Raw genomic sequence first — 18,257 nt, 5'->3', positions numbered from 1 at the left:
AATCATGTCTGACGAATCTCATAGAATTTTTTGAGGATGTAACTAGTAGAGTGGATAGGGAAGAACCAGTGGATGTGGTATATTTGGATTTTCAAAAGGCTTTTGACAAGGTCCCACATAGGAGATTAGTGTGCAAACTTAAAGCACACGGTATTGGGGGTAAGGTATTGGTGTGGGTGGAGAATTGGTTAGCAGACAGGAAGCAAAGAGTGGGAATAAACGGGACCTTTTCAGAATGGCAGGCGGTGACTAGTGGGGTACCGCAAGGCTCAGTGCTGGGACCCCAGTTGTTTACAATATATATTAATGACTTGGATGAGGGAATTAAATGCAGCATCTCCAAGTTTGCGGATGACACGAAGCTGGGTGGCAGTGTTAGCAGTGAGGAGGATGCTAAGAGGATGCAGGGTGACTTGGATAGGTTGGGTGAGTGGGCAAACTCATGGCAGATGCAATTTAATGTGGATAAATGTGAAGTTATCCACTTTGGTGGCAAAAATAGGAAAACAGATTATTATCTGAATGGTGGCCGATTAGGAAAAGGGGAGGTGCAACGAGACCTGGGTGTCATTATACACCAGTCATTGAAAGTGGGCATGCAGGTACAGCAGGCGGTGAAAAAGGCGAACGGTATGCTGGCATTTATAGCGAGAGGATTCGAGTACAGGAGCAGGGAGGTACTACTGCAGTTGTACAAGGCCTTGGTGAGACCACACCTGGAGTATTGTGTGCAGTTTTGGTCCCCTAATCTGAGGAAAGACATCTTTGCCATAGAGGGAGTACAAAGAAGGTTCACCAGATTGATTCCTGGGATGGCAGGTCTTTCATATGAAGAAAGACTGGATGAACTGGGCTTGTACTCGTTGGAATTTAGAAGATTGAGGGGGGATCTGATTGAAACGTATAAGATCCTAAAGGGATTGGACAGGCTAGATGCGGGAAGATTGCTCCCGATGTTGGGGAGGTCTAGAACGAGGGGTCACAGTTTGAGGATAGAGGGGAAGCCTTTTAGGACCGAGGTTAGGAAAAACTTCTTCACACAGAGAGTGGTGAATCTGTGGAATTCTCTGCCACAGCAAACTGTTGAGGCCAGTTCATTAGCTATGTTTAAAAGGAAGTTAGATATGGCCCTTGTGGCTACAGGGGTCAGGGGGTATGGAGGGAAGGCTGGGTTCTGAGTTGGATGATCAGCCATGATCATAATAAATGGCGGTGCAGGCTCGAAGGGCCGAATGGCCTACTCCTGCACCTATTTTCTATGTTTCTATATAGTCTGATAGCCAGAAAGCTCAATTTTGGTTTCATCAGACCATAGAACCTTCTTCCAGCTGACTTCAGAGTCTCCCACCCGCCTTCTAGCAAACTCTAGCCAAGATTTCATGGTTTTTTTTTCTCTTTGCCACTTTACCATAAAGCTGCAACTGGTGAAGCACCTGGGCAACAGATGTATGCAGTCTCTCCCATCTGAGCTACTCAATCTTGTAATTCCTCCAGAGTTGTGGTAGGCCTCTTGGTGGCCTCCCTTACTAGCTCCCTTCTTGTACAATCACTCAGTGTTTGAGGATAGCCTGCTCTAGGCAGATTTACAGCTGTGCCATGTGCTTTCCATTTCTTGATGATTGACTTAACTGTACTCCAAGGGATATTTAGTGACTTGGAGATTTTCTCATATCCATCTCCTGACTTGGGCTTTTTGCAGAGTTTCTTGGAGTGTTTTTTTTTTTGTCTTCATAGTGAAGTTTCTGCTCACCAGCAGTTGGACCTTCCAGATACAGGTGTAATTTTTGCTACAATCAATTGAAACACCTTGACTGCATATAGGTGATCTCCATTTAACTAATTAGATGACTTCTAAAACCAATTGCCTGCACCATGATGATTTGGTGTGTTATATTAAAGGGGGTGAATACTTCGGTGGTCAATTATTTTGTGATTATATTTGTAATTAATTTAGATCACTTTGTAGAGATCTGTTTTCACTTTGACTCCGAAGAGTCTTTTTCTGTTGGTCAGTGTCAAAAAAAAAGCCAAATTAAATCCACTGTGATACAATGTTATAAAACAACAAAAAATGAGAACTTCCGAGGGGGATAAACACTGTACATAGAGCATTGTCAGGGGCCCCCACAACCCAGGTCACGCTCTCTTCTCGCTGCTGCCATAAAGAAGAAGGTACAGGAGTTTCAGGACTCACACCAACAAGTAAAGGAACAGTTATTACCTCTCAACATTAAGCTCTTGAATCAAAAAGGGTAACTTCAGTCAACACTGAACTTTTCCCACAACCTATGGACTCACTTTAAAGGACTTTTCATCTCATGTTCTCGATATTAATTGATTATTTATTATTATTGTTTATTTCTTCTTATATTTGCACAGTTTGTTGTCTTTTGCAAGCTGGTTGTCTGCCCTGTTGGTGTGGTCTTTCATTGATTCTATTATGGTTATTGGATTTATTGAGTATGCCCGCAAGAAAATGGATCTCGAGTTTGTATATGGTGTCATATACAGCAGTGGTCCCCAACCACCGGCCCACGGACTGGTATTGGGTTGCAAAGCATGTGCTACCGGGCCACGAGGAAACGATATGAGTCAGCTGCACCTTTCCTCATTCCCTGTCACACCCACTGCTGAACTTGAACGCACGCGAGGTCGTCAGTCGGTCATTAACCTGCAACTACTCGATGTGTGAAAAACAAACGCCGCTTGAGAGTTTCTTTGGAAGAGACGGTAGGGGACATAAAAGGCCTAACGATGATGATAATGCAGAGACAGCTGAGGCCAAGACTGCAAAAAAAAGAAAGCTTCCTTCAACAGAAAATACAACGAGTCGTACATAAAATATGGCTTTATTGCGACCGGTGACTTGCATGCTCCAAGCCCCCTGTGTGTGATATGTGGAGACAAGCTGTCTAATGAGGCAATGAAGCCCTTAAAACTGCTTCGGAACCTTGAGTCCAAGCACCCTGCACTTATAGACAAACCCGTTGAGTTTTTTGAGCGGAAAAAACAGAACAGAAGCAAATGCTGAGAGCCACCACCTCCACAAATGCTGCTGCTCTGAGAGCGTCGTACTTAGTGGCTAGGTGGCTAGCTGTGAGGCTAAGAAGCCTTTCACTGTTGGTGAAGAATTGATTCTGCCTGCTGCCAAGGACATGTGCCGTGAACTGTTGGGAGAAGCTGCAGCTAACAAGATGGCACAGGTTTCTCTTTCAGCTACCACAGTTTCAAGGAGAATCGATGACATAGCGGAGGACATCGAAGCACAGCTGTTGGAACGGCTTAATGAGTCTGGTTTCACTACCCGAGTCAAAGAGGTTGCTTCTGAATGCCAGTCTACACACTGTGTCACACACAGGGAAATGCTGGCTAGCCGAAAAATGTCACCTGATCTTAACAGCGTATTGAGTGACGTTGTTGAAGTTATTAATCACATCAAAGCAAAAGCCCTTAACTCACATCTGTTTGAGCAGGAAATGGATGCAGAGCACAAACGCTTTCTCTTACACACTGAAGTCAGGTGGCTATCAAGGGGGAGAGCCCTGGCCAGGGTTTTTGAGATAAGAGAGCAGCTACAGAGAATTCTTTCAAGAAAAAAGTCACCACTGGCAACACACTTCAGTGATGAGGAGTGGATAGCAAAACTTGCTTATCTGTGTGACATCTTCAACCTGCTCAATGAACTCAATTTGTCACTTCAGAGGAGAATGACAGCTGTCTTCAAGTTGGCAGATAAAGTGTCTGCTTTCACAGCCAAACTGGAACTGTGGGGACGGCGAAGGGACAGGGGCATATCTGACATGTTCCCAACATTAGCTGGGGTTTTGAGAGAGACTGAGGCTCACAGCTGGTGCGCGAACACCTATCTTCACTGTCGACAGAATTCGAGCGTTATTTCCCAACCGCAAATGACCCAAGATGTGCAAAGGAATGGGTCCGTGACCCATTTGTGAATGTCCCCGGTGAATCATCCATGTCAGTGCGGGAAGAAGATCAACTCCTCGAGCTTGCAAATGACATTGGGCTGAAAAGTATGTTTGACATAACATCTCTGCCGGCATTCTGGATCAAAGTCAAGGCTGAATATCCTGAGATAGCCACAAAAGCACTGAAAACGTTGCTTTCCTATATGCCGGTCACGATTAACACCCCTCCCCCCCCCCCCCCCCCCCCCAGTCAGCCGGTCCGCAAGAATATTGTCAATATTAAACCGGTCCACGCTGCAAAAAAGGTTGGGGACCCCGATATACAGTATGTATTTTGATAATAAATTTACTTTGAACTTTCAACTTTAGATTACTTCATGCTGTTAGATAGCACTTTCCGGTGCCCACTTTTGAGCTGACAATAGAGTTCTGAGACTATGCCATTTAGCATACTTGTAGTATGATAGAACATCATGGAGGATATCCTCAGTGTGTAGATGGCTCTTTGTCCGAACAATGTGTTTGCAGTGCTCATTCTACCAATGCTATTGTGGAAAGATATATTAGGTATGGGTAGGTAAGAGAAGATTACATCAATTAGGTTAAGCAACCTGACACAGAACCAGTCTGCCATCTATATCTGTCTGTCTGTGGTGGTGTTACTGACCAATCTTGATGATAGGCATTGAACTCTCCCAATTAAAAGGTTCAGGAGGGAAATGTGGAGAAGAGGACTGCAGTGGTGATTGGGGACTCCATAGTTAGCGGAGTAAACATGAGATTCTATTGATGTGATAGAGACACCCGGATGGTATGTTGCCTCCTAGGTGGCAGGGTCAGGGACATCTCCAATGTGGTCCACAACATTCTAAAGAGGGAAGATAAACAGCCAGAACTCTTGGTACATATTGGCACCAATGACATAGGTAGGAAAAAGGAGGAGGTCCTGAAGAGAGAATTTGGGGAGCTAGGTAGAAGGCCATAAAGCCCCTCCTCCAGGGTAGTTATTTCTGGATTGCTGCCTGTGCCACACACCACTGAGGGTAAGAATAGGATGATTTAGCAGATGAGGAACTGGTGCAGAAGGAAGGGTTTCAGATTTCTGGATCATTGGGCTCTCTTCTGGGGAAGACATGGCCTGTAAAAAAAAATGTGACAGGTTACACCTGAACCCAAGGGAGACCAATATCCTTGTGGACAGGTTTGCTAGAACTGTTGTGGAGGGTTTAAACTAATTCGGCGGGGGGGTGGTAAAATGAATAATAGGGCTTAGGATGGGTCAGTTGGTACAGAAGCAGAAGCTTTGTGCAGTTAGACTGTCAGGAAGGACAGGCAGATATAGGGTAAAATTACAATTGGTAGCTTGAGTTACAGTGTAACGGGGTACAAAATCAAAAGGGGTGATGAATACAGCACTGAACGTGTTATATTTGAATGCATACAGTATATAGTGTATGGTAGATTACCTTGCAACATAAAGATTGGCAGGTATGATGTTGTTGACATCACTGAATCTTGGCTGAAAACAGATTTAAAGTTGGGAGTTTAACATCCAGGGATACACATTATATCAAAAGGACAGGCAGGTAGACAAAGTGGCTGGCATTGCTTTATTGGTAAAAGATGAAATCAAATCCTTAAGGAGGTGACTTAGGATCAAAAGATGTAGAATCATTCTGGGTAGAGTAAAGGAACTGCAAGGTTAAAAACTCCTGATGGGAGTTGTATACTGGCCTCTGAACAGTGGCCAGGATGAGGCTCCCTGACGGTGGATACTTCTTTCCTGCAACAGTGCTCCATGCAGATGTGCTCAGTGGTGGGTAGGGCTTTACTGCTGATGGACTGGACTGTATCTGCTACTTTTGTAGGACTTTCCATTCAAGGGCATTGGTATTTCCATACCAGGCTGTGATGCAGCCAGTCAATATACTCTCCACCACACATCTATAGAAGTTTCTCAAAGTTTTAGATGTCATGCTGAATCTTTGCAAACTCCTAAGGAAGTAGAGTTGCTGCCATACTTTCTTCGTAATTGCACTTGGGTGCTGAGCCTTAAAAATCTGAGGTGCAAAGGGACTTGGGAGTCTTCGTGGAGGATTCCCTAAAGTTTAAATTGAAGGTTGGTTCAGTGATGAGAAAGGTTAATGCAATGTTAGCATTCATTTCAAGAGGACTAGAATATAAAAATGAGGATGTAATGGCGAGGCTTTATAAGGCACTGGTAAGGCCTCATTTGGAGTATTATGAGCAGATTTGGCTCCTTATCTAAGAAAGAATGTGCTGACATGGGAGAGGGTTCCAAGGAGGTTCACGACAAAGATTCTGGGATTGAAAGACTTATCATATGAAGAATGTTTAATGGCTCTAGGCCTGTACTAGCTGGAATTTAAAAGAATGAGGAGGGATTTCATCGAAACCTACTGAATGTTGAAAGGCCTAGATAGAGTTGATGTGGTGATGATGTTTCCTATAGTGGGGTAATCTAGGACCAGAGTGCACAACCTCAGAATAAAGGGACATCCATTTAGAACAGAGATGAGGAAGAATTCCTTTAGCCAGAGGGTGATGAATCTGTGGAATTCGTTACCACAGGCAAATGTGGAGGCCAGATCATTGGGGGCATTTAAGATGGAGGTTGACAGATTCTTGATAGGTCAAGACAGAAGAAGAATGGGGTTGAGAGGGAAATAGACCAGCCATGATTAAATGGCTAAGCATACTCAATAGGCTAAGTGGCTAATTGTGTTCCTCTGTCTTATGGTCTTATAGTCTAATTAGAGTACATTTTGTACTCTTGGTGTTTTCTGTTATTGCAAGTGATGTTTTGCTGGAGGAACATTAATTGATCAGCTAAAAAAGGGTGGTAATTGGTACTCAATAGTTGTGTCTGCCCATGTTTCACTGATACCATGAATAAAATGGTATGAATACCTTGAGTGATATTTACCAGTGATAACCTGGAATTTGGCAAAACCTTTGGATCATAGCTACTGGTGACCTTCATTTGGTCATCCTTGCCCACGGGAAAACACATTCTTTTTTTTCTTTTGTAAATACTAAATCAAGCGCTTGTTTTATACTGCATTTCAGAAGACTGACATTATTAATGGTTTTACGTGCACCTGAAGACAATACATTCTGTGGCACGTGTCTACCTCATGGTAGTAAAACTTATATCCGCTGTTGTTGAACTGCTACTTTTTTTAAATTATCCCTTCTGAGAAATGAAGTAGATAAGATAATTCTTCCATATTCTTTTCATGATCTCTCCACCTTCTCTGTAGTTTTGTGCCTACTGATGCTGAATTGATATTGCTGTGAAAATCCAGCTACTTTATCTCATAATTTGTACCGTTTTTCTGAACGAAGAAAGAGGCCATTTACCCCATCAAGTTTATGCCAGCTCCCAGAGCAAACTAATTTTCTCATTTATTATAGTTTTAAAAAAAGGTTCAAAGGTTCATTTGATTATCAAAGTATGTATGCAGAATACAACTCTGAAAAAAAAGTCTTCTCCAGATAGCCATAGAATACAGAGAACTGTAGAAGTCGTTAAAAAAAGACATCAATCTCCCTCTTGCACAAATAAAGTAAGAAACAAAAACTGACAAACCCCAAACACCCCCAACCCCTCCCTCGCACAAAAACCAACATCACCCTAACCCCCAGCCAGCTAATCGGCAACAAGTAAGAATGGACGAAAACACGACTAAAAAATCATAGACATGAAAGAGACCAACATGAAATACAGTTTAATTCATAAATCCGCTAGTGTTGGGACCCAGAAGTGACTTGAACCAGTAGCCTCTCCGAGAGCCACTCACACTGCTCTGCATTTGCGTCGACGTTTTAATCTTCCTCAACGCTTTAATCAGTGAGAAATATAGTTGATCATGGCCCCTCATCTCATCTCTGAGATTCTCCTCATGGTAGCTCGTGCTTGCATCTCTCCTCTGGAGTTTTCTCGAGGACAGCAGAGCACTAGCTCAGTCGATCGAATTACAGACTGTAAATCACAGGCTCCAACAGTTTCAAAAACAAATTAAGATTAAAAGAATAAGTAGAAGACATAGAAAAACTGAAATGATTAACTATCTGGAAGATGTCGTCCGAGGAATCGTTGTTTGCAGTGGCCACCTTGACCGGAAAATTGGCATGAAAGTCATTAACTTGACTGCCTATTCCACTGTGTTTTACCCACAGGGAAGCTGCTAATCTGCTTTTGAATAAAGCTCTGCGGGTGCTGAAAATCTGAAATGAGAAAGTGCTCAAGCTACTGAATCAGTCAGGCAGCACCCGTGAAGTTGGTGTTTCAGGATGATGGCCTTTTGTCAGAACTGTTATTGTAGGTCTCTAGCTTTTCTTTGAATAAGAATATGCTTTAAAAAAGTGGTAATAATGGAATAAATCCATCACCATTGTCAGTAATTGCTTCAACAGTAACATTTTCCCTATTCTCCTCCAGTGTAACCCAGTTATGATTGACGCAATCGATGTCTCTGCAGCACACAGAGCTCGCTACTTTTGGGGAAACTTACCAGGAATGAACAGGTTAGATGTGTTTTGTCCTAGTAAATTAATTTTCCACAACTACTAATTCAGTTGCTAGTTGATATCCAGTGCTTTGTTTGGTGTATAAACTAAACCAACATATCAATAACTTTAAAAGAAAAGATACAGAAGTTGCAGTAAATACTTAGCAGAGCTGATATCTTAAAGAATGTGAGAAACTGGATTATCTTTTCAGCTCAGTGACTTTTCATCAGCTCTGTTTTGAAGGATAATCATTATCCTGCAACAGTAACTGTTTCTCTATCCACAGATGTTACCTGGCCTGTTTTAGGTTTGAAGCATATGCAGAATTTAAATTTTGCACAAATTAAATTGTACAATGCTGTCTGTATCTGGTGTAATATTACTATTTCTTTCAAGAGCATTGATCGGCTATTCATCAAATGAATGAAAGGATAAAAATTACTCAAGGGAGTATTGGTAGATGAATGTTGATCTTTTCATATGACATTCCAAGTGAACTAATTTTATATGTTTTAACTGGTTTGTAAAAAGTTATCTTCTGCTCTATTAAAGTTATAGAAAACTATAGCACTGAAACCAGCCCTTTGGCCCATCTAGTTAATACTAGATGATTATTCTGCATAGTTCCATCGACCTGCACACAGACTATAGCCCTTTACACCTCTCCCATCCATGCACTTAACCCAAACTTCTCTTGGAAGTTGGCAGCTTGTTCCACACTCTCACCACCCTCTGAGTGAAGTAGTTCCCCTTAAACAATTCATTGTGCACTGTTAATCTATGATCTCCAATTCTAGTGTCGCCCAACCTCAGCAGAAAAAGCCTGCTTACGTTATTGGCAAGAGGAATTTCTTACCACCATGTTTCGTATATATTTGCTACTACTGTGAGCAGGACTTTCTAACCTTAAATGTATTTCCAGTATTTATAACTTCCAAAATGTGTTAGATGCTGCCCAGTGCCTTTGCACCGCTCGGAGAAATTTGAGTTCTATTTGGGAGGGAGATTTTGTTTACTGTCATCTGTAGAGATATTTATATAAAATAGTAGAGAAGCCAATGTGAAGCGTCATTGGTAAATTAAAATTATCACATTTATAATAACAGATGGTGTTTTTATGTCACTGAGTGTTAGCACAATGTTAAGGCAGTGAAGAGTGAGGTTTTGTTTTCATTCTATTAATTTAGAAATTAATCTAGAAGGGTGTCTATTTAAACACATTGTGTAAAATCTGGCAATTTTACCTAACCTGTAGCGGTAGCCTCTCTCAACAAATCTGTTATTTGTTGATAAGCAATTTCAAATTCATTCTCAACCCTGCAAATCACAATTGTCATTAACATAAGTGTGAACATCAATATATCACTGATTGGAGCATTTTGACTGTCAGTATCAGTCCTGCAGACACTGTTGATAAGAAAAAAATGCCTCAAATCTCAATAACCCTTGCCAAACTTCACAGGATATCATAAAAGATCCATAACCTTCTATATTCTACACTGCTAACACTCATGATTCAAACATGTATTACCTGATAATGGAAGATTCTTTTATTTATCTGGCAAATGTAGATGTTTAACTGACCAAATGTAACAAAAACTGAATTGTGTAAACGAATTGTAGAAATTATAAAATATTTCACATTCTGTTTCCACATGGATTTTCACCTACCAGTTAACAACCAAATTATGTGATAGTTCAGAGAAAATTTATCAATCTTATAAACAAGAGTCTCTTACATTGAAAATGGAAGTATAAGCTATCAAATGGCATTAATTTTCTAAACTACTAATGGCTGTTTGGACACCAAAAAAAAATTAGATAGGAATGTGGTTCATAATCGATATGTTATTAGCTTTCCACTCCAGTACTTAATTTTATAGTTTCCTGGGATTAATATAGCTATATTGCAACTAGTATATGTTCTATTAGCAATTAAAATTTCACAAGGAGAATTAGGCTAACAGTGAACAAGAGGTTAAACTCATTTTATTATTAGATTAAAGTACAAGGCTTATAATACTGCTTAAATGTGTTGTGAGACATATATATAAGGTCAAACTTATAATCAAGTTAAAGATTGCTACAGATACATGAAAAGGTTTGGCAAAATTAAATGTAACTCCCTTACATGCAGGAGAAATTACCATAATAAATAAAGAATTGGCAGAGAAACATTTTGTATGTATGCCAATATACAGAACTATTGATAAATTTGTGAGTCATGTGAAAATGAAGAGTTTAGGAAAAATCATCTCCATTTATGCCCTTCCTCTCATTTGGAAGCATTCTTTCTTATACATCCAATCAGATGTTCCATCATTTTAGAGCCCTCTGTTAAATCATTTCTCAAGGAAAAAAAAGGTTTATAAAAGAGAATCTGAGAAAAAGCATTTTGTTTTTGAGATTGTAACTAGCAGGAGAAGAGAAAACGATGAATATTTTGTTCTTATTAAAAGGCATTTCATGAATCACCCAATAAAACTTGTAGCAAAAGGTAATAGTTTGCCTGGTTGGAGCTAAAGAATTAGTCTGGATTTGTAAACTGATAAATCCAAAAAGTAGGAATAAACAAGCCATTTTCAAGTATGATGTCATAAGATCAGTGATCTAGTTATAATTTTGCAAGGAAGAATGGGAGATAATCCCCCAAACAAGAATTGAAAGAATCTTAGCTGGCTACAAAAAGCGTTTACAAGCTGTGATACTTGCCAAAGGGGGTGTTACGAAGTACTGCCATGCAGGATGCCCAAACTTTTGGTTTGGCCCTTTTTCTTTTTTGTTATTTTGAAACTATAAAAGATGGAAATAAAAAAGTTTTCTTGCTAAAAATATTAAAGAAATGTGTCATTTTTAACTTTATGCCTTTTGGAAATCAGTTCGTCTTTTACTCGTTTAGCTATTCACAGTAACAGAAATTTTGACTGGGGTGCCCAAACTTTTGCATGCCACTGTACTTAAGTAACAGAAAAAGTAATCTTCGATAACTTGATTAGAGGTTCATTCCATAGTATTACTCACAAAATTTTCAGGCTTATAAATTCCATTCGATTGAGTTCCTCATAAAAAAACTGAGATTAATCTTGAGTTTCAAAGGTTTCAAGGGTGCATTTAATGTCAGAGAAACGTATACAATATACATCCAGGAATTATTTTTCTTCGCAACCATCCACAAAAACAGGAGTGCCCAGAGAATGATTGACCGTTAAATGTTAGAATCCCAAAGCGACCCCAGCTTCCCCCACCCACTCATAAGCAGCAGCAAAGCAAAGACTCCTCTCCCCCACCAGCAAAAAAGAGTCAGCGCCCCCCCCCCACCGAGCAGTCAAGCGTGCAGCAAAGCATCAATAAAAACACAGAACAACAGGAATTCTGCAGATGCTGGAAATTCAAGCAACACACATCAAAGTTGCTGGTAAACGCAGCAGGCCAGGCAGCATCTATTGGAAGAGTTTCACTCGACGTTTCAGGCCGAGACCCTTCGTCAGGACTAACTGAAGGAAGAGTTAGTAATCTCTTACTAACTCTTCCTTCAGTTAGTCCTGACGAAGGGTCTCGGCCTGAAACATCGACTGAAACTCTTCCAATAGATGCTGCCTGGCCTGCTACGTTTACCAGCAATAAAAACACAGACTTGCAGTACCCCAAAAATTCACCTGGTAATTCGACATACCATAGGCTCTCTCTCTCCCTAATAAGGGAAAAGGAGGTGTGCCCATTTCACATGTAAGATTATTATTATGGATGATTTAGTATTAATAATCTGATCTTTTTAATAAAAGGAAAACAAACCATATCTTTGCTCTGTACAAAAGTGAATAATGGTACTATTGTTAAATTTCAGATCAGGATAATAAGTAAATAAAAACATACTGTGTTGGAAATGGTCAGCAGGTGAAGTAACATCTGTGGAGAAAGAAAAACAAGCCTTTTCTCCCCAGTTGTTGACTGGCCTTCTGAGTATTTTCAGTTTTTACCATTTTCATTTCATAATTCCTATAGTTATTTTAATTTGATTTTGAAGTATGTGCAGTATGCTAATACATAGATTTCACTGAGAAGGGAAAGATCATGCAAAGATCAAAGAAATTAAGACTGGTACAATGTAAATTAATTAGTTCTAGCACTAGATGTATAAAAATAAAACTACGTTTAAAATGGTTGTTTGGAAAGAAATGAGTTAAAGTGACGGCATATGCATGACATGACTGTTCATTTGGCCAGATATAAATGCCACATACACATTGGTGTCAAACAAAAGTACAGAAATTACTGCTTACTAATACAGTTAGCATCTGAATGCTTTGAAATACACACAAAATGCTGGAAGAACTCAGCAGGCCAGGCAGCATCTATGGAAAACAGTAAACAGTCAATGTTTTGGGCCAAGACCCTTCATCAGGACTGGAAAAAAGAGATGAGAGGCTAGACAAGAAGGTGGGGGGAGGGGAAGAAGAAGTACAAGGTGGTAGGTAATGAGTGAAACCAGGAGGGAGCGGTAGAGTAAAGAACTGGGAAGTTGATAGGTGAAAGAGATAATGGGCAGGAGAAGGAGGAATCTGGTAGGGGATGTTACGTACCCCGTAACTGGGTTGCCAAACCAGCAGAAATGGATCACTCAGTTGGAGTCTGGAGTACTAGAACTAAGAAAGTTTTATTAAAGAAATAAGCAACACAGTAATCGAAAGGATAATAAATGCAACAGTTCAGCAATGATAAACACACATCTGCACAGAATTAAGATAACAGCATCAATCAAGCTCTATCGTTGTCTAGGGTAAATGACCAAATTTCAAAGTGACTCAAAGTTCAGTCCAGTTTAGTAGTTCAGTTCGCAGTAATCGTTGCCATGGCGATGGACAACGTGGGGGGAGAGAGAGAGAGAACAGGAACAACTGATCATTCAGACACGGCTTCACTCACAGACCGACGATATGGCTCACAAGCAACTTTTGGGCGGGTCCTTGGTGATGTCACCTGAGGTCACTGACTGTGACCCCTCCTCCAGGTGCGGTCGATCCTCTGCAGTGAACCCGGCACCCAGGCAAGGGCGGACACACACCGGGTTCCCGCTGATCGTACCTTTCCACCCTGGCCGTTGTCTGGTACTTCCCACCGACTCGTGAGAGGCGCACCGCTTCCAGGGTCTCGTACCTCGGGTGGCGTGTGTGTGCCTTAGCGAACCGGTCCCTTTTTATCCCCCTGCTGGGGTATCGCCTGTCCATCACTTCAAACAGTTCAAGGTTCAAAGCGGGGAGCCGCTCCAGACAGCTCTCTCTCCCCCGTCCCTTCATTACACATCTCCAGACGCTGCTCCATTGTTCCTTATCTCTCCTTCCCCTGAGGGCAGGTGGCAGACCACTTGCTGATGTCACTGATGCTAACCCAGGCCAGCAAACATCTTAATTTTATGTGTATTCTCGTCACAGGGAGGGCAAAAGACCATGGTAGAAAGGGAAGGGGGAAGAGCACCAGAAAGAGGTGATGAGCAGGTAGGGAGATAAAATGAGAGAAGGAAATGGGAATGGGGTGGGGGGGCAATTACCGGAAATTTCAGAAATTGATGTTCATGCCATCAGGTTGGAGGCTACCTCATGTGAAATGTAAGGTGTTGCTCCTCCAATCTGAATGTGGCCTCATCGCGGCAATAGAGGAAGCATGAATGCTTTACGTGCTAGTGCAAAATTCCGCTTCACTATTTTAATATAGACATTGGCCTCTTTTTAGATAAAGTACAATACAGGTAAATTAACAGATATTGGTAAGTTGTTCAATTTACTGAGTACAGGGAAATTTTTTTTCTAAAACTGTCCACACAGGTCATTACAATGGTGCATTGTAGTAGTACAATGTAAAATAACTATGCAAAAGAAAGTGCTACAATACAAAGAAATTTCAGTGAAGGTAGACAGTAAGGTGCTGGGTCACAATGAGATAGATTATGAGGTCCAGGATCCATCTTCTAACTGCAGGATAGTAGCTAAGTCATTGTATGAAAATGTCATTATTTGTAAGTTCCTTGCTTTAATTGTTGAGCTTGTAAAGTTTTTCCTGCATTGTGCATAATAAGATGATACATTGTAAAGAAATAGCACCGTTTATGATCAGCTTTGATTATTACCTAAAGACTGCAAACTGGAAAGAAGGTAGCAGTGTTATAGGGAAGGGAAGGAGTTTCTGACGAACTGGATAACCTTTTCAAAGATATTATCATAGCAGAATGGACCAAATGGTTTCCATCTGTGCTGAATGATGCTATGACCTTATTTTTATCAAGAATAGACAGTTGCTTATAGTGAGTGGTTTATTAGTTAATTAAAACGTTTCCCAAAATCTATCCAGTGCACAGAAACATACATAGTAATTCATACCTATTTATTTTTATATGCAAGGGTTCTATTCAGATAACTACTTTCCACTTGCCACATCTATATAATAAAAAAGCACTGTTTATGTTACTTTGCTTATGAGCCTTCTGAATCAGGAGGCTGTGGACTCAAGTGGCAATCCGTAGACGAACAAAAAGATCTAAGCTGTAAAACTGAGGGAGTACAGAACTGGCAGAGGTAACTACTTTTAGATGAGATATTAATTGAATCTGCTCTCTTGTGAGGATGTCAAAGATCCTGTTGCACTACTAAAGAGAAGAAATAGGGAATCCTTCTAGTGTCCCAGACGGTATCCAACCCTCAGCCAACATGAACACCTCACCATTGCTGTTTATGGGAATCTCCCTCAAACAGCAATTGTAAGGTGTTCATGTTAGCTGAGAGGTGGATATTGGCTGGGACACTAGAATGATTCCCTATTTTGGTATGCTCAAAATGCCTGCTGTATTTTTAAAAATTACACCAGTGACAAGACATCAATATTTCTGTTTATCAGCTATAAAGTACCTTGTGATGGACTGAGGTTGTAAAGTTTACTGTATAAATGCAATTTTGTTTTCAATATGTTCAGTCTTTTGATCTTTTATTAGTTTGTGAATTTGTTCATGTGTTGTTAGTAAAATTCAGTTTTGAGCCCTTTCATTGTATTTCTCCAAAAAGCAGAATGTTGATCAGCTAGCATCAATGTGTTTCTATTATTATTGTGATTAGTCCTCTGCTATAACAAAATGAAATGCTTCTGCATTGCTTGAAAATGTGTAAAAGAGAAAACACATAGAATATTTGGCACTGAAGACACATTTTCCACATTCTCAGGCCCCTGGTTGCTTCTTCAGCAGATAAACTGGAACTCCAGGACTGCCTTGAGCACGGTAGAATAGCAAAGGTAAGCTTTGTACAACATGATTTCATAATTTAATCAGTTAAATGACAAATAGACATTTTGCTTTATTAAATTTCTCTAACACTGTGACTGATTTTTATTTTAAGGATCAGTGTATTAAAGTCTCCTCTCCCTGGAGCTGCAATTGCTCTGCTGAAATGTTTAGGTATTAATATAGAAAAGTACGGCTCAGAAACAGGCCCTTCAGCCCATCTGGTCTGTTTAAACGGCCATTAAACCATTTAAACTGCCTACCTTCATCAACCTGCACCAGGATCATTGCCCTCCATACCCCTACCACCCAGGTGCCTATCCAAACTTCACTTAAATGCTGAAATTGAGCTTGTATGCACCACTTGCACTGGCAGCTTGTTTCACCCTCTCTCAACCTCCTGAGTAAATAAATTTCTCCTCATATTCCCCTTAAACTTTTCACATTTTGCCCTTAATCCATCACCTCTGGTTGTAGCCCCACCCAAACTCAGTGGAAGAAAGCTGCTACTGCTGTTTGCATTCACCGTATCTATACCCCTCATAATTTTGTACGCCTCAGTCAAATCTCCTCTCAGTCTTCTACCTTCTACGTCACAGATCTCTCAGTGGGTGAGCATCTGGGGAACAGTGACCACCGCTCCCTGGCCTTTAACATTATCATGGAAAAGGATAGAATCAGAGAGGACAGGAAAATTTTTAATTGGGGAAGGGCAAATTATGAGGCAATAAGGCTAGAACTTGCGGGTGCTAATTGGGATGCTGTTTTTGCAGGGAAATGTACTATGGACATGTGGCTGATGTTTAGGGATCTCTTGCACGATGTTAGGGATAAATTTGTCCTGGTGAAGAAGATAAAGAATGGTAAGGTGAAGGAACCATGAGTGACAAGTGAGGTGGAAAATCTAGTCAGGTGGAAGAAGGCAGCTTACATGAGGTTTAGGAAGCAAGGATCAGATGGGTCTATTGAGGAATATAGGGTAGCAAGAAAGGAGCTTAAGAAGGGGCTGAGAAGAGCAAGAAGGGGACATGAGAAGGCCTTGGCGAGTAGGGTAAAGGAAAACCCCAAGGCATTGTTCAATTATGTAAAGAGCAAAAGGATGGCAGGAGTGAAGATAGGATCGATCAGAGATAAAGGTGGGAATATGTGCCTGGAGGCTGTGGAAGTGAGCGAGGTCCTCAATGAATACTTCTCTTCGGTATTCACCAATGAGAGGCAACTTGATGATGGTGAGGACAATATGAGTGAGGTTGATGTTCTGGAGCATGTTGATATTAAGGGAGGGGAGTTGTTGGAGTTGTTAAAATAAATTAGGATGGATAAGTCCTCGGGGCATGACGGAATATTCCCCAGGCTGCTCCACGAGACGAGGAAAGAGATTGCTGAGCCTCTGGCTAGGATCTTTATGTCCTCATTGTCCATGGGAATGGTACCGGAGGATTGGAGGGAGGTGAATGTTGTCCCCTTGTTCAAAAAAGGTAGTAGGGATAGTCCGGGTAATTATAGACCAGTAAGCCTTACGTCTGTGGTGGGAAAGCTGTTAGAAAAGATTATTAGAGATAGGATCTATGGGCATTTAGAGAATCGTGATCTGATCAGGGACAGTCAACATGGCTTTGTGAAGGGCAGATCGTGTCTAACAAGCCTGATAGAGTTCTTTGAGGAGGTGACCAGGCATATAGATGAGGGTAGTGCAGTGGATGTTATCTATATGGATTTTAGTAAGGCATTTGACAAGGTTCCACACGGCTTTTTCAGAAAGACGGAAGGCATGGGATTCAAGGAAGTTTGGCTAGGTGGATTCAGAATTGGCTTGCCTGCAGAAGGCAGGGGGTTGTGGTGGAAGGAGTACATTCAGATTGGAGGGTTGTGACTAGTGGTGTCCCACAAGGATCGGTTCTGGGACCTCTACTTTTCGTGATTTTTATTAACGACCTGGATGTGGGGGTAAAAGGGTCGGTTGGCAAGTTTGCAGACGACGCAAAGGTTGGTGGTGTTGTGGATAGTATAGAGGATTGTCGAAGATTGCAGAGAGACATTGATAGGATGCAGAAATGGGCTGAGAAGTGGTAGATGAAGTTCAACCCGGAGAAGTGTGAGGTGGTACACTTTGGAAGGACAAACTTCAAGGCAAAGTACAAAGTAAATGGCAGGATACTTGGTAGTGTGGAGGAGCAGAGGGATCTGGGAGTACATGTCCACAGATCCCTGAAAGTTGCCTCACAGGTAGATAGGGTAGTTAAGAAAGCTTATGGAGTGTTAGCTTTCATAAGTCGAGAGATAGAGTTTAAGAGTTGCGAGGTAATGATGCAGCTCTATAAAACTCTGGTTAGGCCACACTTGGAGTACTGTGTCCAGTTCTGGTCACCTCACTATAGGAAGGATGTGGAAGCATTGGAAAGGGCACAGAGGAGGTTTACCAGGATGCTGCCTGGATTAGAGAGTATGCATTATGATCAGAGATTAAGGGATCTAGGGCTTTACTCTCTGGAGAGAAGGAGGATGAGAGGAGACATGGTAGAGGTATACAA

The 18,257-nt window shown here is 41.2% G+C and overlaps 1 protein-coding gene across 3 annotated transcripts in view; it reads left to right on the top strand.

The window, feature by feature from the left end:
* The window catches only part of dnmt3bb.1 (DNA (cytosine-5-)-methyltransferase 3 beta, duplicate b.1), a 264,613-nt gene that overhangs the window by 228,787 nt on the left and 17,569 nt on the right, over positions 1–18,257 (top strand). For all 3 annotated transcript variants that reach the window (XM_063041300.1, XM_063041301.1, XM_063041302.1), the window contains 2 exons: positions 8,392–8,477; positions 15,668–15,737. In XM_063041300.1, coding sequence (XP_062897370.1) covers positions 8,392–8,477; positions 15,668–15,737 — 156 coding nt within the window. The remainder of the gene's footprint in view (positions 1–8,391; positions 8,478–15,667; positions 15,738–18,257) is intronic.

This window comes from Mobula hypostoma, chromosome 2 (assembly GCF_963921235.1).
Source record: "Mobula hypostoma chromosome 2, sMobHyp1.1, whole genome shotgun sequence".
Classification (NCBI taxonomy): Eukaryota; Metazoa; Chordata; class Chondrichthyes; order Myliobatiformes; family Myliobatidae; genus Mobula; species Mobula hypostoma.
Note: the sequence above shows the minus strand (reverse complement) of the source record. Positions and strands in the feature narration are given on the sequence as shown.